Consider the following 25,384-nt stretch of genomic DNA (forward strand, 5'->3'; position numbering starts at 1 on the left):
AATCGGTACATCTACTGGGTTAATAACTATACATGTTTGTATCAAGTCACCGAATAACACCATACTAGGAAACAGTAACGAATTTTCAAAAAACAAATTATTCAAGTAATATGTAAGCCTGTAGTACATACCCCATCCAAGAGCGATATACCATTTAATGCCTGCTTTCTCGGAAAACACTGCCACCGTTATGAGACTGTGAAGATATACGCCTTCAACCAACAACCAGAAGTAATTGCAAGCGGTGAAATAATTAGTTAATGTAAACACGATTTTACATCCTGGCGTCTGTAATAAGATAGATACTACGACATGATGACGTGTAACTGTGGTTGGCACGGGGAAAGTCACCATTTCGATATGACATTTTTATTTGATCTTGTCATGGGTACATAACAACAAAGGTGACGTGTACTTGAGGTAGCACTTCAATTTGCACATTATTAACCTACATCCTATATGCACTATATATAGTTATATACACTATATATAGGTATATACACTGTATGTAGGTATATACTATTTATTGGTATATATATATATATATATATATATATATATATATATATATATATATATATATATATATATATATTAATTATACCTATCACTGTTTCTGAATTGTTCTTTACGATGACACGACGATTGCAATGACTGTTTGCCAAATACTAGTCCACTACGTACTACTAGCATTACGATTTGCCCACATATCAGAATGTCCAGGCAAGTCGCGACGATAGATTACACCAAACACGTCGACTGCTGTGGTACCTGCATAGCATCATATACCCTGTGTGCAGTCTTTTTGTACATTGAGCTGTACTCTGGTTAGATAGATGATGCAGCTTATCATGTGACGTATGACCTCTCTCTCTAAAGGAGTAATTATGGCTTTGACTGGACATAGACTTAACAACATTAAAAGGTTATTACACTTACGTCGGATGGAGTGGTATTTGGAATGGTAGCATTTCCATATATAAACGTTTCGACACTAATGTTCATACCACCACCAAAGAGGTCATCTCCTGCTTTGGAATACGATTGGTCTTGGAAACTGTCTCGTATGTAGATTATGACAGCACGCAGCATAAACGATAAAAACAAATTCATGTGTATAATGTTCCGAGGACACCATAGTTTCCTGTAGAAGCAAAGTGTACGTTGTTATTTACACGCCTCATAGGTGGTGTCTCTGTTTCAGGATCGACATGGCTGTGGGTTTAATAACCACCAAAGAAAACATAACCTATAGAGCTATAGATTATGTTAATACTACAAGACACTCACATCAAATATTATTTTACTTTTACACAAAGAAAACAAGTAAGATATATACGGAGACTGAACTTTCATGGACTCTAGGTTCATAGTTACAAATGAAACAAGTGTTGGGTAGTATTAGAGCAATTTGTATATAGTAAAAATGGACGCTGGACATTGTTTGGGAAAATGAAAACCCATTGTTCTCCAGTAAGTCCAAACAATGTTAGACTTGGCCCATTGTATTGATAACATTTTCCCATGCTGAGTTAAGAACAATAAAATGTTGTTGTTTTATGAAAATAATACCGAATCCACTTACTTAAAATAAAGGAATATGCCCATTGCAATAGTTAAGGCGACGAGAGACAATGCATAACCAATCTTGTAAATGATTCGAATTGTTTGCAGGTAGTCCTGCCGTCAGACAAAAGGAGACACATTAAATATATTATTATTATGAGCGTATAATGAGTATTTCGCAAACTTGTCACTTGAAAGTGCTATCATAATAATAGGTATCACTTTAATGAAAACTGACCGACAACCTGGCGCCTCTAGGATCGACTTGAACAATACTTGCATAGAGCAACGGTAACGTTCACAGACATTTATAAACAAGTGCCGGCAAGTTTTACCTGTTTGGGTACTAATTACGTACGCAAAAATTACATTTGTGGATTTTAAGAACAAAGCACTACGTGTATTTAAGGAGGGACTTGTTTGTACTTGCATACACATTTTGAATACAATTTTATGACGTGGTTGACGTTTAGCCGTAGATATTTTTCTTACGGGACAGGGTAGAACAGGTTTTTGTGGTAAAAAGCACTCGGTATTTCTTTCTGTGGCCTAAGTTTCTAATATTTGCCGGAAAGTGAACCTGGAAGTTTCCGTAATCGATGTATCCACACAGATTGCCTTAAAAACTTCTAAATTACCGGATATGAATAATTCTCCGTTTCAGGAGCTGATATGCTAGTATATCCAGAATGGGTACCGAGTTGACGCCATCTTAGTCCCATGGGAGACACTTGCATGTAGACACAATACACCGTCTACTTTAGGTGGAGAAATGTACAGAGTATAAAAGAAATATTTTTTTTTTAAATCTGAAAAAGAAAGGAACTAAAGACGAAGTAAGTAAACAATGCTATTATACCTCCATACTAACATCATATTTCCCGGCCTCTTCACAAGCTTTGAAATTAGTGACGTTGCTATTCTCCCAATAGCCATCATCATCACAAGCTCTGTATACGTGCTCTGTAAAGAGAGAGAGAAAACGAATCGAGTTTAACTACCACATACATACATACATACATACATACATACATACATACATACATACATACATACATACATACATACATACAAACATACACACATACATACACACATACATACATACATACATACATACATACATACTGACATACATACATACATACTGACATACATAATACTGACATGCTGACAGACACACATGGTCTTCCCTAAATTGACCTACCCACCCACCAACAAACCTACCAACCAACCAACCTACCTACCTACTATATACCCACCTACTACGATCTCCCCCAAAGCTTTATACTAGCCCTACGCAAAAAAAAGATACGACCCAGTTTGAGTTTCTATTTATATTTGATTTAAGTGATTGGGTAAAGGATCCTGCTGTGCTTGTTGTGTCTCTGTTAGTTTAAGAGTTACAAAATGTATATCTTTGTTTGTTTGTCAAAAAACACAATGTCCCATGATTGAAATACCAAACCAACATCATTTTAGCTGTACGCCAGTTAACATGTAGAGTTAGGAGTTATGTCACTATCAAAAACACACAGTGAGAATACGATTAGCATCATCATCATTAAATACACTAACTGTACATATGTAACTATCATAAGACATACCTCCTTCCACGTCTCCAAAAAAATAATGGGGACAATCTAACGCGACCACAGTTCCTGCTTCTACGGCAGGCCAACACATGAAGCCATCCCAGTACGTAATACAGTAGCGATCTGAAAGCAATCACACACAATTCATAGCTACCACAAAGTGTGTTAAAGACAGGAACATAACAGTAAAAATCTTACGACTTTTTTAAAATGTAGATTATATATATTTTTGTTAAAATGGGCGATGTCATTAGCGCTGGTAATATTGACAGTGTGTTTAGTTCTTTAGTTTTCACTATAATAATATAATGATAATAACAATAACGTTGGTTTTATATATAGCGCTTTCCCACTTTGTGCTCAAAGCACTTTACAATTATTACCCCTAGCACGGATCTATATCAACACAACGGCCCTTTATATTTCCTCAACTTTCTGGGGAGCATACAATCAATTGCAGCCTTTATAAGCGCATATGATTAAATTATTCACATTGCAACCTCTATCCTACCAGGTCCCAAATTATACAGCTGGGTGGACTGAAGGACACAGTCGTGGTTCAAATCTGGCCCAAGGACTTTAGCACCTCAGAAACAAACGGCAGCGATGGGGCTCGAACCTGCCACCTGCAGATTCCAAGCCGGCCACTCTAACCATTTGCCCATCATGATTTGCAAAGAATCACTACCTCAAAGGTCAAAGTTGCGTCTAAAATGAATGAACGCGAAGGTTACGTTGTTGTTTATGGTATATTGTTTTTAATCCTTCTACCGGTGTTCATGCTGGGGTATATACAGTATATCAGTCACATCCGTATTGGTATTGTATGTTCCCAAAGGTATCGTTACACCTGGTTGCATTCATTATAGTTTTCTGTAAGACCTATCATTAACGCAGCTCATATAATTTGATAGCATCCGAGCAAGGTGAAATTGAATTCTGCAAAACAAACAGATAGGCCATTTCTCTTCGCCTCACTAATTCCTTTGTTCCATCTAGACCTCTCACTCTGCTGCTTATAACAGCACCACTTGAATCCGACTCTTTTTCAGTTATACGACCACTTTTATAGCAATTGTTAAAGGAGAATCATTGATAATTCATGATGTTGAACAATCGGCTTAGAATCATGATGACCCATGATGGACACAAACTACCACTTACACTTCAGAATAGACAAACAAGCAATGGTGTCTTTTGCAGGTACCTTAGCCCACTCACCAGATATGATCAATTTATTGAAATTGGAATTATATTTACGTTTGTTTTTTTTGATGTTGGGTCATCGGTGACTATCCCGACTTATGGATAAACTGAGGAAATTCTACGCAATTTCAACGCCTAAAGAACAAATCTTATGTCATACTCGTTGGCCACCAATGGTATTCCGGATCGTGATTTACCTTCGGTGTATTCATAGTGATAGCAAGTGCTCCACACAAGTGATTGTCACCAATGTGGGTACATCTCGACATCGCAAAATTGGTCAGAGAGCGCAGCCTGAAACCAATAGACTCTGGTTGACAGTGGCTCTCTAATGTTTTCAGAGTATAGATTTGACTAGGCACGCAATTAAAAGTGCTATGATAGTTAAACTAATTCAATTTTTTTTCAAAAAAGAACACCTCAAATTGTGTTGTCTTATACATGACCTCAGTGAGAGGGATTGTAATCTATGGAGGTAATAACACTTTATTGATCTATCGAAAGCAAAAACAAGCTTCGAGGTAGACGTCTGATGCAAGATTGTCATTCAGTGCTATAGTAATTGCACTGTAACAACAGTACGACTCCCTGCATGCAAAGATGTTAAAATTGCCAACACTGATAAACAACCCTGTATATGAGTCAACATAAAATTTAGATTCACAAATCAATTAACTCAACATCTTATACTTATACTAACAGTTCATGAAAGATTACATGATAATTGTACGAAGCCAAAATGTTGTTGTTGGTTCAACGTCACCTACATGTAAATGTAACCATGTACCGCCATAAAGTGTTCTTTTTTTGACCACTTGTCAAGTGTAGTTGCTTGTTCCAAAAACTATTATTTTAGTCAGTTATCTGTACTTGATAGTTTGTATATTTGGGTACGCTATAAGCCCTAACTTAAAGACTGTGAGGGAAGAAGAGTTTTAGTTGGGAAAATATGATAGCTGTTTTAGGGGATCAGTGTTTATTAGAGGTCCTTACCGGTCCCCATCAATATCAAAATAAATATCCATATCACATGTTAAAAAAGCCTCTTTACTTTAAAAAAAATACACAGATTACAGATGGATGATCACGTGGTAAGTCTAGACACATGTATTGTGGTAAGACACTTCTCATGGGAATTGATGTCAAAATCAAAGTATTTGATAACCACCACTGACAGAGTGCCAATGCTGTGTGTAATCTCCTTCCATGAATTTGAATATAAAGATTGCATTGGTGGAACCCCTCGCTTACCTTGCCGGAAGGTTACGTGGATAGTGAAGGTTTTTGTATACTGCTTCACATGATAAACAAAATTTACTATATCAATGAAGGTAAAAGGTCATCACCCAGTAGCAAATAAAGTAAACTGTAAATGTATAATAAAACACTGGCACTGTCCCATGAAAATGGTATAAACTCAAAACTATAATTCCTTAGAGAAGACTATGTGGTCGTGAATGTGACAAATGTACAAGAACAAACACAAGAGATGGCGTCTTTTTTATGTCATAAGCTTATGTGGTATGTATGCGATACCTATGCGTATTTCGTTATTGAAATTGTTTTTAAATGCTAAAATCACTACTGAGTTTGTGTACAAAACGAATGTGTTCACGATAGAGACGTCAAGAATTTATGAGCCTAATGGAGGTGAGCGAAATAAAAAAATGTCTACACGGTCGATTATGGAAGGGTGGTGAGATTATCCCAAATTTGCTTTGAAATTATTTGCTCTCTCACAATAGTGGATAAAGGCAAATTTCTCTAACGGGATAAATCTCCATAAACTTGTACTTTGTGCTTGAATGCTTTCCTGCTTTGTAACAGGCTGTTTCATTAATAGTAGACACCAAAATGTAGAAAACATAGTTATAATCTACTTACTATAATAAATATTTTAACTTTGTTACAGTAATTGTCTGACATGATGTGTTGTTCAACAGGACAAGCAACTGTGGTTGTTCATTTTGTAGCACATTGGTCTAATGACGGATCAACATTTGCATTTGCATTGTAATGCGATGAAAAGTTAGGCCACCATAAACATACACTCTTTGTCATAAAAGCTCATCAATTGGGTGTTTGAGACACACACAACACTGGTGATAAGAACTTAGCATTTGAGGATTTTATGCAACAATTTACTCTAAAACATGACACTTCAAAAGATGCCTCATTCTGAAGCGACAAGGTTGGACAGCACACAAACTTATGGGCTATATTCACTCGCGCCTTACGTTGATACACTCTTTGATGTATTCTGTTTTAGAGTAAACTGGTGCAGAAAACCCCAAATGCTAAGCTCTTATAACCTGAATTGAGGTGCTCAAGACACACTGAATCCTAGTCATAAAAAATAGCTTAGCATTGGGAGATTTTATACAACACTTTACTCTTTAGACGACATCAAACGTTTCGTCAACGTGGATGGACAGAGCAGTCAGTGTATTCGACTGGTGTGTTTATTGACCATGATAGAGCAGTTTCGTCGTACGTCCTATGTGCCATCTTCTGGGATTCGCTGCTCAAGCCAGGACTAGTAGGTAACACTTCATATGTTCTGTCGTGTACAATAAATAATTTCCTTTGCGACTTGCACAAAAATTGCTCAGGGTACTGTTGCAGCCGCACGAATTCTGCCACTTTCTTCTACCCATTGCACCAAATCTTGTCCAACCGCTTCATTCCGGCCATGATATCGTTTCCACATACAGCTGTCTTGCTAGTTTTCGGCCTGGTTGACAAGTCGGCCTAGCCTACCCGAAGACGTGAAGGACTACCGCTACTACACTATTCCGCTATGCGAACATTGAAATTTTTTGAATTTTTCGCTCGTCCTCTTCGAGAAAGGGCGAGGGAAATTTCAAAAAAATAGACACACAATAGACTAAGTGTCTATTAGTCTCTACATATACCTGGATGATACATGTAGTAAATAGACACACACTAGAACTACTGTATACTTTAATATTTATATTTCATAGATCATTATTAACTTTATTTTGTTTAAATACCAAATTAGAAATGTAAAATTTTCTAAACGGCTAAAATAAAGTGTTATCTTATCTTCTTATCAATAGACTAAGTGTGTTAGCGTTAGTCTTTCATGTCTACAGTTAAGCTAAAGTCAGCTAGGGTTTATATAATACTTGCATCCAATATAAATCCAATGTAAGAGTAAGGTATACATTGAGCTAAAAATAATAGGCACAAGAAATGACCACATCTGGCTGGATATTCGTCACTGAAATACACGTATCTGGTTTTATGTTCGTCACTGAAAGACACGTACCAGAGCGCTGGATCGATCGATGTTCGTCACTGAAATACACCATGCAAGTCCCGCTTGCAGACGGAGTCATTGAGACTTGATTCTGTTGAGGGACATAGTCATTATCGCGTCCCGTATTGTACCGTCTGCAAGTAATGAAATACACTAACAGAGCGCTGGATGTTTGTCAATGAAATACACGACTAGAGCGCTGAATGTTCGTCACTGAAATACTACAGAGCGCTGGATGTTCGTCAATGAAATACACTACCAGAGCGCTGGATGTTTGTCAATGAAATACACTACCAGAGCGCTGGATGTTCGTCAATGAAATACACTACCAGAGCGCTGGATGTTCGTCGCCCAAATACACTACCGTGCGCTGTACATCATGTACATGTATGTTATTAGTCACCCAAACGGCTTTTGCGTAGACTAACTGCTATGTATATCCGCGTTGACGTATCTTTTGATGGTCATAAATGCTTAGCATTTGATAACTTTGTGCAACAAGTTACTAAAAAAAACCAGAGTGAGTGGACTGACGGTAAGTTTGTGTGGTCTCAAACACCACACGAAGTTGTAACAGTGTACAAGGCGGAATGCTTTGAAAAGGTGCCTCAGACTGACTGACGCATCTTTTGGTGTCTCCTGTTTTTAGAGTAAAATGTTGCATAAAATCCTCAAATGCAAAGCCCTTATGACCTGGATTCTGTCTCAAACGCCAAAATGCTGCGTGTCTAAACAAGGATTGTGTGTGCCTCAAACACCTAAATGCTAAGCTTTGTTATGACAAAAATGTACGTACTAACCTTTATATATCTCTGGTGAGACTGCCTTGTTAGCATTTGCAATTTTATTCAAATACGCTAAACATCCATCAGTTTCCACACCGTGTTGTTATTTGCAGAAAGCAGGAAGAAATGCACCCGTGAAATCGGACAGTAGTTTCCAACCCATATCACGTGCACCGTCAATCGACCATCACAACGCGGCACACCATTGGCAGTTTCACGAGGTAAGCTCTACTGTTATATTTGTATCTGTTAGCTACCTGGTTACTGCTATAGCCTATCATTTCGTAGCTGGAGACTTTTGTTTTAATGAATAACAGTTTAAGGGAGCAAGGCTCTTACTAGCTTTAGTCATGTACTTGTTAATTGAACACTTATTGCCTGGCTGGCTTTAAGGGTACTAAGATTGACGTCTAGTAGTCCGAGTGCTGTTATGTTATGTTTCAACTCTTTCCCCGAGGTTGAAAGCGTCATCCATATTGGGTTCTACGTCGGAATAGAATCAGTATGAAAGAATGACTTGAGTCAACCATTTTTACCAATCAAGAGTCTCATCAAGTACTACTGCCAAGGGGGGCAGAACTTTGACTTGGTGCAATCATGCTTTCAAAATTTAGAAAAATGCTAATTTACATAATGTATACTTTAGCATACGCAATTAAATATATGTATGGTCAGAAAAAATAAAAGTAAAATAAAAAAAATAAAAACCCATCACATTGGGTAAGTAGGTCGATTTCATTTTTTCACAATGGTCAATGCTTGACAAGGATAAAACAAACCATATATAATGATGGTATAATATTTCAGGTCGAGTTTAGATAGAACTTATTCAGTCATCTTGATACTATCTCATGCAATTTGTCTGCTTAGCTACAGTTAGGAAATGTACACAATTTACGGTTAAACAAATGGTGTAATTCCTCTCACCCTCTCTTCTCAAAAATGTTAAGCCCCACCATTGAAACTCGAGCATTATTTTAGCCACCCCTTCTGTCACCTACACTACAGTGGAAATATAAAATCATATGGTACAATGATGCATTGGAAGGAGACAACTCCAAAGGTGAAAAACAATTGAAAATAAGACAGTGTAGGAGGCCATTTAGAGGCATAAAATATCAAACCATAGACATAATAAAATACCAGAATTGAAACAATTATGCTATGCATTACATATTATCTGGAAGTGTATTTTGTTGTGGCAAAGCTGAAAGATATTATGCGGATGTGCACATGGTAAATGACTTCTCCTGAAGTTTAATTTGGTTCCAAAAAATCCCGAATAAAGAACAAAACATTTCAAGACTTTCAGACTTTTGATGGCCCAATGGTCGTAAACTTTTGTTCAATTCTTTTTAGTGCACATTGGATATTTAATCTCAATTCATGCTTGTATGCAACATCAGAGCCAAGTAAACCACTGTATAAGATATTATATAATTTGGAATAGACTCAAATGTATATTGTTACATGAACTATTCAGAAAATATAAAGAAATGTCCTTAATTTTGAAACAAATGCGAAGCCCGCATGAGGATATATTGCCCATCACCAGAAAAAAATATATGGGTAGGTTGAACAGCTTTTTCATTTTTTTCTGGACTAATGTCGTATCTTTCAAAGTAAAAAAAATGGATGGTGCTTTCTCAAATAAGTAACACAACAAAATAATCATTTTCTTTACCCAACTTCCAAAACTGTTATGGCCTCGTTTTTGTCGGAACCGAAGGTAAACTCAGTAAATTCTCCTTGCCATTATAATGGAAAGTGAAGTTTGGATTTTGATGTCGAAGGTACAGCTCTGTTTACAAATTCAGGGCCATTCTTTCCATAGCAAGTTGTCGCTTCAAAATGAATTGCGGAATAACGCTAGTGTCAGTGTGCAATGAGATAATTATATCAAACAACATTTTAACCAAAGACAACGTCGAACACAATTATTGAAAGAAATATCTTCAAATAGTGGATCTTAAACTGCGTACCTAGTTTAATAGTTTTTCAAGGCCACCAAATATTCCAAAAAGAGATCTGCCGTTTTATCAGTATGAAATGTTTTAATATAAGGAACAAGATGTAAATGAGATCGAGCGCATCTTCGGAGTCACTGCATGCAGCATAGCAGGCGACCTCATGTTGAACGACTTTTTCCGTTTTTTTTTGAGTTTCACTCGCTGACATTATAATTGCGACTTGCTATCTTCAAATGAAGGAGACTTTCAAGACTACTGTTACTTGCGGAAAATGCACAGTGCATGTGCGCGCTTCTTTTGTACTTTCCCGCACAAAATGTTTAATTTGCTGCAAAAATTTACAATTTTTAACTGGACACATTTTTATTCAAAGTTAAGCCAGCGTACAATAGCGATATAAGATACATATTAGCCAGGGGTCAGTGTACAGTCACTTTAGTGAACTATCCATTTAAATCGCGCTTGCTAGGAATCGTCACGTAACTAACGATTTTAATAGCATCGCTATGTATTCAAAAAGTTGTTGTTTTTTCTTTCTTTTTTCCAAAATCTCGGGGGGGGGGGGGGGCAGCTGCCTCCTTGCCCCCCGCAGGCTACGGTACTGTCAACCATTTTTACCAATCAATTTTTACCAACAAGAGTCTCATCAAGTACTACTACACGCACTGTTACCTCGTCTGCTATGCCCTGTAATGTTCCAGTCCTAATACTACTACACGCACTGTCACCACATCTGCTATATCCTGTAATGTACCTGACTAATACTGCTAAATTTACAGTACACACTCTTATGAAGGAAACAATCATAGGGGTTGCTTGACAGAAATTAAACGGGTCTCATTTTGGTCAAAGTATGAGGAGCAAAACTGAAGGTACTTACCATGGTCATAAGCTGGGGAAGATGTTGCGATTATCTTGTTCCAGCAATCTACATAAGAATCCCGAAGCTCCGTAAGCATATTCTGCGCCATATTAATCTATGATTAAAAACACGCGAAAAGTAAAAAAAAATGATTTGAAACATATGTAATCGGTTTTTATCATTATCAACACAACAGTATATTAACCCAAATATTATTGCAGAAAACCTACTAAGTCAAGTTCACCTGTGCACATATATCCTTGGAATTAACCTCGATTAGTTCAGTTGTAACAGTTGTAGAACGTGCCTCAGTGTATACCTCAACATTTACTGACTGATATATGAGGATCGAAGTGTTGTCGTGATTGTGGCGACCAATTATAGATCGTCACGTGACTATGGAGGCAACCAATGTGCAATAGGGAAGACACGGGTGAAAGTTTAATTAAGCAACGAAACAGCAAAGCACGTATACGTTGGAAAGCCGTGTTTCGGTTATGATACTTTCGTAGTACCATTAATGCCTCCAGTTTAGAATAGTTGTGAATCAGTAAGGCTGTATGAGAGGGTAGCGCATTGATCTTGGAGGGACTAACGGTAATAAAGAGAATTATTCAAACACAAGTTCTCTTCCTCCACTTTAGATTGAGAAACAGACGTATTTCGAACGAACAGATAAATCACACTTCCTTCTTCAGTGTCTAACTGGATCGGACAGGATGATTTAAATTTTCCTGGAGGTTTTCAATAAACTGGCGATGTGAAAAAGGTTACCTTCAATTTATGTAAATTCAGGTGTGAAAGTACTAGTCAGTTATGTACATCTACATATGACTGTCCACCTTCTGTTCTCTATCTAAAGTGCAAGAAAGGAACTGGTGCTTGAATCTTAGTGCTTCCCTGATGAACACACACACACACACACACACACACACACACACACACACACACACACACACACACAGTACAGTAATATGAAATATGGTTAAGCAGTTACCATGCAATACGAGGTAAAGTTTAAAGTACAATAAGTTAGCCAACAACAATTTACACAGCTTTATAACTTTTAGCCGTTGTAGATCAAGATTAGCAACGAGACGCGTAAAATCTGGTTGAAAAAGCATTGTATTCATAGTTTTTATACCGACTCAGAGGATGATTATTTAATAAGACAAAATGAGACCTGGGTTTTAAAAGCCAATTGACTCAGTCCCTGTGCGTCTGTGTATCTTAATATGACTTGTTAACGGTAAACATACACCAAAGTGTATAGATTGTAATGTTATTTTAACAGTATATGTGTATAGTAGCAGTTAGTGTTATGTAACAGTATATTTTTATTTAATGTTATTTATCAGTATATTTGTATTGTATTTATGTTGTTTACAATGTAACTGTACATTTGTATTTAATGTTATTTACATGTATCTGTACCTTTGCATACAAGCAGGTAATGTTATTTAACAGTACATTTATATTTAATGTTATTTAACAGTTGATATGTCCGAACCTTTGCATACCATCGGTTAACCAACCAACCAACCAACCAACCAACCAACCAACCAACCAACCAACCAACCAACCAACCAACCAACCAACCAACCAACCAACCAACCAAACGTCTCTTCAATGATATTTATACAAATCTTGATGTGTGACGTGACCATATGATGGTATTTGTTCATCATACCACCAAAGGAATTCGCATGGATGCCTACATGACAGTAAGGAGGTATTGTTTAAAAGGACCCTGGCTAATCGGTGTCGGTATCTTAACCACAGGCAAGTAGACACTCTGTTAATTGACTTAATTACACCTATGCGGTTGAAAATATGTTAGCAGCAACACACCAGTACCTGCCTTTAACGTTACTCTGGTGTACTGTTGTTTGATAGTACCGACGTGCGTGATTTTTTCTTTCGAATGTATCACGTTTTAAAGCTGTCCTACTGAACATATCCGGTTTATTGAGATGCCTAACATGCCTGCATTTGATACGCCAAAGTAAGTAAGTTGTTAGGGTTTACCAAATTGAATCCGATGATTTCGAAGTTCGCGTTCCGTATTGAATTTAAAAATAGAATTTCTATTATGATGTGACATTTTTCTTTTGACTGTAATGGACGATTCGTTCTTGACAAGGTTGATTGGGCTTTTTTGTGTCATTTGTGAAAGGAATGTCACCACAATCTGCTGTCTATCAGTGTGCTGTGTACGATAAATCTGTTTTGGAGAAGAGACCACTTAAATGAGATTATGTCACTTACGACGTATCTATGCTTAGGTGAAGTGGATTGGTTAACACACATAATATATCTATATTCTGTTACTGTATTATTGATTAGATATGTAATTTAAAGAAAAATATTGGTTTCATATGCGAATCTGTGAGAGAGAGCTTGAAATCTTGAGATACAAAAAATGTTTTCCCTCATATACAGTCTGGTCCTTAGTCCTCACACGATGATATATAATACTATGTATGATTATCTACCTAAGATTTCGACGTCTATAGGAAAATTAGTCTATATGGAGATAACATAAGACAAAACACCTTAAAGAAAGTATTCATTTTATCCATGCCAAAATATAAATAACATAAAGATACAATTAAATCGATGATTTTATTGATCATGATTTGGTTACAAGATTCATGAACAAAACGTTATCAAGCACAAGGCAATATTTCACAGTTAAAGTTTATCAATCATTTCATTATGTATTCAATCCTACAGGCTTCTGTAAGTAGACGTTTTTTTAAAAGGTGGACTGAGCTATGTCCGTGGTTATAGGCATATTTGTGTTTATTTCTGAATGCTTATTCACTTGACAAATCCTCAATATTGTAAAGACACTGCCTTTGACTGGTACAATGGTCGTGATCTTTATTGCCTGGAATGATTATGTTCACTTGCCTACCGATTCCAGTTACAGTATATACCACCACTTTTACTATTGCCATGGGCATGGACGCTCTATGGACGTGGTGTGTTAGTGGCCATGCACATTTGTTTCCATTCGGAATGTTCATTCATGTTGCTATCGATCCATCATTTCGCCGTTGCTAGGGGCGTGGTCTTAATCGCTAGTCATAATTGTACAAGTGTTTTGAAGGTTTATTCGTTTGACTTCCTAATTTGTCGAACAGGTCTAGACTTTTACACCATCATCTTTATCAAATCTGCCAGTATACTTTTTCAATGTTTTAGACCCAATAAGAATATCATCTAGACCTCTTAGAAACATCTTCATCAAATTTAAGACCAATTCGCTCTGTAGATTTTTAAAATTTTTTATTACAACTCGGCGACAATACGTTAATCTGACAATCAGGTTCAAGCATCTACTGAAACTACTTGCATCTCAAACGGAAAGGAATAGCCACCATAAGTTACGACTATATCGCTAAAATACACCATGCTTATCAGTTCTACCTTACTCAGACTCGTTTGGGCTTCTTTAATTTAAAATTCGACAACTAGAACAGAAAAAGGGCGAAGCAGACAAATTTGTTTCAGTTTTTCACAAAAATAAGTTTGCTTTATAAATTACCATAGTTGGTACTTTCAAATAAGACTTTTTTTATGCAATACATGTATAGTTTATGATTTCATTTATAAATGTGCCATCAAATATTACACACTGCGTAAGATATTCTAATTGCTATATGTAACATCTCTTTCTATGGAAAAATAAAACCAACAAACTAGACGGGGCAGTCACCATTCAATCAATGAATATATAGCATTGAAATGCACAATGCAATGAAACATGAAGTCATTTCAATGGTTGGCCTTTGAAAGCAAAGTATCGCCAAAATTACCCATGAAAAGAGAACAACCTATTACAATTCAAAGGACTTTGAAAAAATAACAAGTCAATAAAAATGCGTTGTTTTAGTAATGACAGTTTCATGGAATGTTACATATTTGCTTACATTTACAGAACAGAGCTATACAGCCCCCCCCCCCCAACCAAACAAACCCCAAACAAACCAAAACTATTAAAGTATGGCCAATATCCTTTCGTATACAAGAAGTAAACATACCACTAATGTTTCAGTCGACTGTTAAGATCGATGCTTGTGACGTCACTGCTGACGTACAATATTGATAAACAGTCTTTCAATATATTTCTGTACAAGTCACTGTCCTCAAAGCATCTCCGATGTATTGATTTGAAGAAAAATACTTCCATACAAATCTATAAAAGCTCCAACTATGTGCTGTAAACAAGTATTTTGAAAGAGATATTTTTTCCGGAGAATGTGTATTTCGAATGGGTCGAAACAGGAAATATTATCATACTGTGGTACAAAGGTGTTGACAAAGTCAATACATTGTAGTGCAAAACAGCAGTATCGAAATATTCCTAAACATGGTTCTATTAACAAAAAAATAACCAACAGTAGTTTCTGCGTGTCCATCTGACTGTCTGTCTGTCTGTCTGTCTGTCTGTCTGTCTGTCTGTCTGTCTGTCTGTCTGTCTGTCTGTCTGTCTGTCTGCCTGTCCGCCTGCCTGCCTGTCTGCCTGTCTGTCTGTCTGTCTGTCTGTCTGTCTGTCTGTCTGTCTGTCTGTCCATTTAAAACTTCAGTGTGGTACGACTATAAGTTCTTTTAGTTAATACTGATGTTTTCAAAACATTTCGTTTTATCATTTCAAATTCATGAAAGGGGGTAGTCTTTCAAAGACTAACACATAGCATAAGACAATTGATATTTCAAATCGGACTTACAACCAGAGTTTAGCGTATTACCTCGCGGTACAAACAGATTTAAAAACACATACTAACAACCATTAACCTATGGATATGTAAATAGACGATTAAATACTGGATCCAAAAATATAGAATTTGTGTTTGTATACATCTATAATAAACGACTAGATAACAGCTATAAATCAAATAAATTAAAAACTGAACGTGTTCGTGTTCGTACTGTTGTGTGGCCTTTCGTCTCAGTGTTTAGTAATCGGTATTACTTTGTATTGTGTTTTGAAGTCTCCGGGGACGCATTCTCTGGTTCGACATTTATAACCGTATTTCGGCGTATTTATTATAAATAGTAAAATGTACAGCAGCGGGTTTGGTTTAGATATTTCATGTTAAGGGTTACGACACTGTCCTTTCCTAACATCATATTTGGTGCGACATCATGTAAACTATTGTTGTCGTAGGATTTGACACGGCATTTGGAGAGAATGACGTCTTTCACACAGGTCGTTTGTTAATTTATGTGTTACAGGTTGTAGTGAGACACAGACGTCGTTACTTGATATACAATGACTGGAGCGAATGTTGCATATTCAGGTATCTGAAAACATGACAATAGTTAGTTCTTCAACGGAATAGTAATGAAACAGAACTCACTGTATCGCCATTCAAAATACAAAATCCTTGTTGTATCCTCTCTGAAGTTTCTTCACTTCTTGAAGTTAGAAAGTATTGATTGATATTCACGCAAGTTGTTTGCTTTTTTGTAATTGTCGTTACTTGGGCCATAAGATAACGTTAACAAGAACACCACGTCAAAAGCTTATTCGGGTTTTTCAGTACCTAATCCTTACAAACCGACTGTCTATGACGTCAGGCTTAACCGCTAGACAAAGAATGGGAGTTTAGGAGTGACTACTTTGTTCTCACTTGAAACTTTGAGTGACCAAACTTTGATTTCACTTCAGTAAGTGTGTCAAATGCCGTTCATTATCTGTTTTTAAAAGTCGACAACACAGTTTTGTTAAGCGACACATCACGTCTATATTAACAAAAATGTGAACCCATACTTCATCCACTGTCGTTTCCAAATCAACGCAAATACCTTCAAACTAATCTTCAACAAACACTCTAGTGTTTTCGTGTTCCTGTCGACGTTGTCTTTCCTGAAAACATGATAAATCTTGACGCTGCGGTCTATTTATAGGAGAAGCCCAGTTGTCTGAATTAGAAGGACCTGTTACTGAAAGACAGGCTTAACAGAAATAACAAGATGCCGTTATATCGTTTGTTTTGTTGGTCAATGACATTTTCAACCAATACGTTTCGCTACGAGCTACGATGGTACAATCACCAGATTCCTGAAATATCTTGGTGTGTGTGTGTGTGTGTGTGTGTGTGTGTGTGTGTGTGTGTGTGTGTGTGTGTGTGTGTGTTTGTGCGCGCGCGCGCAAGTATGTACGTGCGTGCGTGCGTTGTCTGTTGGGTAAGGGTATTGATCTACTGTGAGTGTGTCTAGCATTGGTAAAAATACTGGAAAGAGCTGAGTGATATGAAAAAGTGTGAAATGGACATTTCGTTCAGATCTCAGCGTAACATTTGACTTCTGAGGCACGAGTTATAAGAACGAAACTCTTGTATTCCCGTGAAAAACTGATGTTATGCCGTGGTAGAGTGGCACAAATCAAGGCTAACGAACATGGCGACACAGACAAAGCGATTACGCGAAAAGTGAAAATCTAATAAAAGTGAACTTGCACTCAACATGCTTTTAACTACATGTATTAGGGTGATACAATCGCTGTTAAAAGAATGACAACGGTAAAAATGTTTCAACCGACCTCTAACATTTAATCAGACAATACATACTAATCCCACTTTACCGCTTTCATTTGTACACCAATTTCCCTCAACTGCTTGGTTTTTTGTCTGAGATGTGAAAATTACATGGAGATACCGCCCTATGACCTTATGACATCTGACTTACACACCTCGCGGGACATTGATAATTTGATGCCTACTTACCGATTACTGCACAGCCCCCAAAACAGTGGAAATTGAAAGACGGTGATCCTTCTTCCGTTTTTAGATATTCGATGAATTTATACCAATGACAGTTTCTTTTTAACACTTAGTTTGTTTGGTCGGCATCCTTTGAAGTGACGATGCTACTAGTATTCTATTTGACTTGATCACAGGTTTTTTTTTTGACCAATAAGATAACTTAAAGTTAGATGATACTTTGAGTTATCCCTTTGTAAATTTTCTCTATTGAGGGAACACATACGTACTAAAGCAATAGGACACCTTGCACTGTTCTAATGCAAAGCAGGATTTGACGAGTATATTAAATTTTCTCTAAAGATACACCCTGAGATGTGAGAACAATTGTGTTTGACACAATAAACATAAGCGAATGAAAAAGTCGATAGGAAGCGAATCGTTTTATTATTAGATACCGGTCAATAACCAACGATTTAACACCTCGAATCAATGAAACATGTGAATTGACCGTCAACCTACTAATTGTCTCATAGTTCAGCCCTTGTTGCTAGTTAATTTTTACGAAACAACATAGTAGTAAAGACAAGGCATGAAGCCAACACTCGCCGTGAATTCTTTGTTGGTATTTACAGTCAATTTTAACTCTTAAACTTACAAGTCACGATAAAAGCTTTACTCGATGTCACAATCTGCGTATTGTCCGCTTTTGCGTCGCCGGAATAAATATAAAGTGTCATTTAAAATTGCCAATTGGGTGAGTCTTATTTATTTAGATGAATATCGGTTCTTGAGGTGCTTTGATGAATTACTGCATGAAAGCTGCACCCTCATTGTTCTCAAGCTTAAAAAGTATTGCAAACTCAAATAGTATTAATTAACTACCCTTCAAGAAGAGAATTTATAGCACTACTTTCTCCTTCAGATTTGAATAGTTCCAATCGATTAATATTTACGATAGTTTGGAGACCAAGTAGATATAATAGTGGGGGGATCAAGTTGTCTTCAGAAATTAGACGTTTGCCCACAAGATATGCAGCTAGGATTAGTAATGCCAATAATCCATTGTGAAGATTGTACTTTGTGCGCAATTGTAGTTTTAAATTGTAGCCAATAGACCAAGCAAGTTGTTTTGATACCTTCGCCTTGTTTAGTACACCATTCATCAAAATTCATCAAATGCCTGCGGATAAAAGACAAACCACTATAATGCAATAAACGCGTTGTTCAATTCGTTACCTGTTTGCATTTTGTGATGTTAGTTCGTAGTTTACAGGTTATAACTAAAATGCCGATTCAAGTACGGCCATGGAAAGTTGATGAGCTCAGATTAGAGGGTGTTAACCTTTTACTAGCAGCAGCAGGGTGGTGTTTAAGATTTTAACTGCCCTTTTAGCCTGCGAAGGATGGGTTATTAAAATGATCTCCGTCCGTCCGTCCGTCCGTCCGTCCGTTCGTGCGTACGTCGTTTCTCTCGCATGCAATATCCAATTTCATTCAGACATGGCGCAAAGGTGACATATCTTGGACATGCATACGTCACTTTGTTTTACGACATATGCAAATTTGACCGAATGGCGACCATATTGTGGTCAAAAATCAATATCTATGCCATAACTCGAAAACTATTATATATAAAGACTTCATTCAGGTGTCTACCTCCATATTACCAAGTGCAAGCTTTTTTAAAGACCTTTACATTTGACCTTGGTCTTCACGGTCAAATATCAAAATGAAGTGATACCTTTCATATTACAGACGCTTTGTGGTATTTACGTGTGACCATTAAAATATATCGGTCACATTAAATTAAGAACAAGGGAAATATACGCATGCACTTTGTCAGCCATTAGTCACAGAAGTTAAAAAGTTGAGAGGCTGTGTCTTCTAGGAAGACTTGTTCAAAATGCCCCTCCTTCCCCCATCCCCCTACCTAGGATCCTATAGCTTAGACATGTACATCTGAACATATAAGTACATTACTATATGTTGAGTATTCGAAATTCTCCCCTTTTCTCAGGATTTCAATGTCATTTGGGGTCCAGACCAGTGGGTTAACATTTTTCATAGAATAATTATTGATACTATTATATCTGGAACTTTAATGGATGATTGTGGATTATGCGATCAGGTTCATCTATTATATTGACGAACTAATGCCATGGCCATATTAAATTAAGCGCACAACTGTTGAGAATATATCTTCACACAATTCAGGATTTACTAGCTACTTGACATGCGTGAACAGTTTAAAAGAGTTGTGTCACTTGATGTGTTTGTACATGAGCTTAATCGGCTAATTCATTTTTTGTCCACATTTGATTTATGAAAAGAATTGATGAATGATACCAAATATAATGCTTCTCTTAAAATGTATGCCATGAACCTTTTGACAAGAACCAGGAACACCTTGGATTCACCATCAACAACTTGTGTACTAAAAAGTTGATGATTGGTAGTCTCGGTTATCCCGCCCCCTGTGCTCTGTATTACCACCAAACTTAACAAAACATTTTAGCTCCAGGTTGTAGCATTTCTCAGCACTATTTGGATTGACAGTTGCGCATGCGTAAACGAAGCTATGTTGACTAGGGGTAAATCCATAAATGTCAACCTGTTGGTTTTCCTATTGTATTTATCTAAAGACGAAATGAATCACACAAGCAATAGAATCTGCGGCCTTGATAAGTTAAACTTTGCACACCTGAGTTTGATCCGATAATAATTTGGTCACCATCTTATGGTTTCATACTTTCTATTATTTCCTTCTACTCTATCGGTTAAAAATACTTAAAAAATTGCAAACTATGCTTAGCAACCACGGCTATATCCATAGCAATGGCAAAAATAAAGAGTTTGGTTGACCAAAACCAATAAGGGGTAGCCAAGTTGCAGGAGTTCAACCATTCAATTGAAGTCCAGCTATCCGTTACTACCTCTAGTACTGCTTAATAACATTGCTGAACTTTTCTTATGAAAAAATGATATAATTTCTAGCACGATAGATTTAATTATGACCCAAAGTAATGTGGTGACTAAATTTGCATATCAATATCATCGGATAAGTATTTGTTAGACAATCTTCGTCTACACAGTTCTACAATTATTCCAACTAAATGTCATATTGAACAACCTTGAAGTAACAAAGGTAATTCCCGCATGGGACACACAGACAGGAAGTACAGCGCCCTCAGGGTCAATTGCACAAAGGACAATTGAAAAGCTTAAGCCTTTTCACACATTTTAGCCAAATTTGCATATGACTGACTTGATCCATTAGTTTTCAACAATCTGATAGGCATACACCCGCAATAAATTAACTATACCATATACAAGGTTTTTTTTTTTTTTACAACGTACGCCTTTTGACCAAATGTTTATCATTTTTATTTCTTCAAAATCGTGTGGATCCTCGTCAGTCGGAGCACCAACATTCCAAACAACAGCGTTCATACATATATATCAAAGCATGAGAAAAGAACAACCAAACCTCTTAAAATTTGCATATCAAAAATGGAATTAGCTTCTAGATATTAGACTAATTGGCTCAGTAATTTGGGAGTTTCAGTCTTTTGACAGAAACAACTTTTTAATTCTTTATTTACGAATGAGTGATTTGATCATTTCCAAATGAACACAATCTCCAAGTACCTAGACAGATTTAACATTGATAGTACACAATGCACATATCGTGATACTGGTACAACTGTCCCTTGTAACGCATTTCAAGGGGTTACGTAGCATAGGCTATACAGCAATAAATTGTGTAAGAAAATTGTGTAAACAAGTAGATAATGACATTTATAAAGAACTTGGGAACTCTGCCAGGCAATCAAAGCTAATAACAATAACAACGATTTTGGGGGCAACCTCTAACTCAGAAGCATGTGGTATAATAGCTTGACTGTATAGTCCATCATATTAAATACGCCTATGTCAAATGATTGACGTTAAAGCTGCGCCAGCTGTAAGTAGAGTATTATTTTTCCGATCAGACAATCAACTATATATCCACCTGGATGTTATTAAAATTCAAATAATCAGACATTGCGCATGTTGAGTGGGGTTCATTGTATACATAAGTAGTACAGCAACAGGTTGCAGGTTGAAATTGTGATCGCATTTAGGGGCGCTGATTTTTGGATGTGGTCCTGAAATCAATTTGATTGGATGTATTGTTCCATATTATGTGTAGCTGTACACACATACGGTAACTCACGATATTATGAGTAAGTGATTATCTACTAAAACCGGTTGCAGCTAGAAGAAAAGTACCCACAGTATCAACGATTTGGTTTTATCAAGGTTTCCACCCATTGTACCATAAACACGTAACCATTTGAGTCTGATTTATATTTAGGAACAAACCACAACCTGTCAAGGTCTCTTCGTAAAATATTTGTTTCCTGGCAACCTGGTAAACGTGCTTTCGAAAGACTAAGTGACCTTCAGATAACGTAACTACATTTGTATTTAAGGGGAATGATGGCAAGGACATATGTACGTATACTATATATGCCTTGTCTGTTAGCTTAATTTCTACATTTTTCCAATTCCGAATCATTGTAACAGTATGATCGATATGAATATTTAATCATCACCCTAATTGATAACGTTAACCATACCATCCATAAAAAATGTCAAAGTTACGCTGTTTGGAAACAGATTTTGGAAATGCAAACTTAAAGTTACATATTTCATCTAATGTACAAGTGTATCGATGAGACAAACTTTGATTCACAACCCGTTGGTTACCATGGTAACTACCGTATTGAATGCTTAAGATAGTGTTACTACTTGATGCAGATCTTGGTCTTTTCTTGGTCCATTTTTTAAAAATCGATTGGTCGTTTAATATCAGTTGATTCATAGATTAACACATGAATTAATCGATTGAGTAATAAATTAATCTCATCAATGGTTTCAAGAGAAATAGAAGTAGACCAAAAGAGTGACAGAAAAGTAGAAAGCCCCAAGAGAGAAATGCAAACTGAGATTTCCTTGGCAAGCGCCCTCTTCTCAGAGTTAGTGATGAACTAGAGAACAGTGTGTGGACAGGTAGTATGTAAATGAAATTATTGAACGTGTAACTCAAATTTAAAACATTTAAATAACAAAGCGTGGATCTTTTGTGGCAAATACAAGGGACAGATATGTAGATTTTCACTTGCGATCCACATTTATTGAGAAAAATAATGTAATTTTCTGGATAAGAATGGTACGTTCCTTAGCGATCAAAGTCAATCTCTGCCTTGTTCAATTCATAAAGTACAAACTCAGACATTTTTGCGTGCGAGAAGCGACCAAGATCGAAAATGTCCATTGCCAATAGGAAACTCAATCACAGATGTGAACAAAGGGTGTTAAATAACAACCAGAAGAAAAAACACGTCTTTAAGAAAAAATTAAATCCGTTTTCACACAAACCTGAAAGGGAGACACGTTTCCAATAACTCGAAACCAGCGTACCCAATCTCATCCACGCATCGTTGAATATATTCTTATTTTCGCCGGATATCATCAGCGTTACTAAGCACGCTTTTCATAGCATCGAATTCATCCCAATAAAGAGGACAATCAACTTTATTGTATCTCCTTGTAGTCTATATTATTCCACATTGTCGCTTTTCAAAGGGCCATTTCAGAATTGAGAAATGTAAATTGAACGTCTTTTTTTATTGAACCCGACATCTTTCCGCCGCTTTTTATAACCCAGATAAACTACAACGAATCATCAAGTAATAAACCAAAGTATTTATCGTATGGTTTTATTGCAACTGTGTTACTGTTTTGTGACTTCTAGAGGGACTGTAAAATGTAATAGCAATTCGAGAAAATGATAGCAAAACTGCTACTATCTAATCAGAATAGTTACTGGTTACTGGTTCTGACATCTTTACCAAGGCATTGGAGAGATATGACTGAGTTTATAATCTACTTCGTGTACATTGGCAGTTTCTGGAAATCACATTTTGTCTTTATTGCTCTACTTGTCGAAATTGTATGGAACTAAGCATAGCAATGCGTCTCATCTGTTTACACTGTGAGATTTTGTTCTAAAAATAAATACTATTAAAACCTATCTTTGAAAGTGTAAGTGACCCATCAATGGCAAACGTTTGGGACTAACAATCTCGTTACTCGTAATGGGCAGGATGGATATATTGCAGACAAACGTGTCCAAAAGTAAACATATAGTATTACACATTGGTTTCTCTTGGTCTTTGGTTGGACATGGCAGTTTTGTAAAGATGTAATGTGGTTATTCGCATGCTTTATGTCAAACGTCGTTGTGGAGAAGAGGTTGGTGTCATTGTCGTTTCAATATACTTACTAGCGTCATACAACGATGGCAAGTCAGCCACCAGCTAGCTAACACAGACGCGGGCAAACTATTATTGTAACATGTTGAAATAATTGATAACAAATCTGTATTATGGACTTGAAGCAATTCCACTTACAGTAGGAGGGCGTCTAGCTCTGAGAGCAAGATTTTCTCAAGCGGTGACACATTTATCCTCACTGTTTTGCACAATCTTGATTACAAGGTGATTATATCCACACCATCAAGGCACCACTATCGCCAACTCGTGTAATACAATACAACGATACTGTTAGCTTGTGTCAATATCTTTAGTTACCTGGTAGTTTGCTTTCTGTGCAAGTATTTACCTGAGTCAACACAAATCTATAAATAGAAAGGTAAATAGGAACTCAGATTTTATCAAAGAGTGGAGGATTCAATGTATACGATTTACGTTGCTTCCCCATATCATATGTACCAGTCTGTTATATACATTTAATAATCACGTCCCTATGTATGGCTATGGAGAAATAGTGGGCTCTACCGGGCAATCATTATCCACTTCACGCCCTGGTCCACTTTGCCCAAATAAGGTAATGTTATTTATCAGTCCGCTTCGTGATACGACCAAGGCCTTTACGAATTGCCAATCAAACGGCGATTAGTTTTCAATATCACACCCAACAATAACATTAATTTCAAATGTAATTAAGTATTTCATGGGGTCCATGATAAAAGCTAGTGCAGCTTACGTGTTCTGTCTTGGTCCAGGCCCTTCTACCGTATAACAAGGCCCATATTTGATGATATTATTCCACTAATTAGATACAAAAATGACCCTTTTTCGAATGAGTTAATGCATATCATATCTCTGTGTATGATACAAATAAACAACGTGTGTTTTCTAAAGATTTGAAGGTAGAATCAAACGTATGATCTGCTAACTCAAGTCTAGACTCGATAGCACATGTACACTGCAGAATCCATATCATAGCTTAACATATTTTGAAAGTAGAAACAGTAGTACACAGACACATCTGTATATAGAGATAATACGAAATGAAATTTTGTTGTGGTGAAATCTATATTTCCAGCCTATA

General features: G+C 36.7%; 1 protein-coding gene across 1 annotated transcript in view; it reads right to left on the reverse strand.

Moving 5' to 3' along the window:
* LOC144434260 (vasoactive intestinal polypeptide receptor-like) overlaps positions 1-25,384 on the reverse strand; it is a 49,076-nt gene that overhangs the window by 8,245 nt on the left and 15,447 nt on the right. The window contains exons 2-7 of the mRNA XM_078122714.1: positions 11,286-11,382; positions 3,174-3,284; positions 2,426-2,529; positions 1,586-1,680; positions 934-1,144; positions 132-288 (exon numbers count right to left, since the gene is read on the reverse strand). Of these exons, the coding sequence (XP_077978840.1) occupies positions 132-288; positions 934-1,144; positions 1,586-1,680; positions 2,426-2,529; positions 3,174-3,284; positions 11,286-11,382 (775 nt within the window). The remainder of the gene's footprint in view (positions 1-131; positions 289-933; positions 1,145-1,585; positions 1,681-2,425; positions 2,530-3,173; positions 3,285-11,285; positions 11,383-25,384) is intronic.

This window comes from Glandiceps talaboti, chromosome 4, assembly GCF_964340395.1.
Source record: "Glandiceps talaboti chromosome 4, keGlaTala1.1, whole genome shotgun sequence".
Classification (NCBI taxonomy): domain Eukaryota; kingdom Metazoa; phylum Hemichordata; class Enteropneusta; family Spengelidae; genus Glandiceps; species Glandiceps talaboti.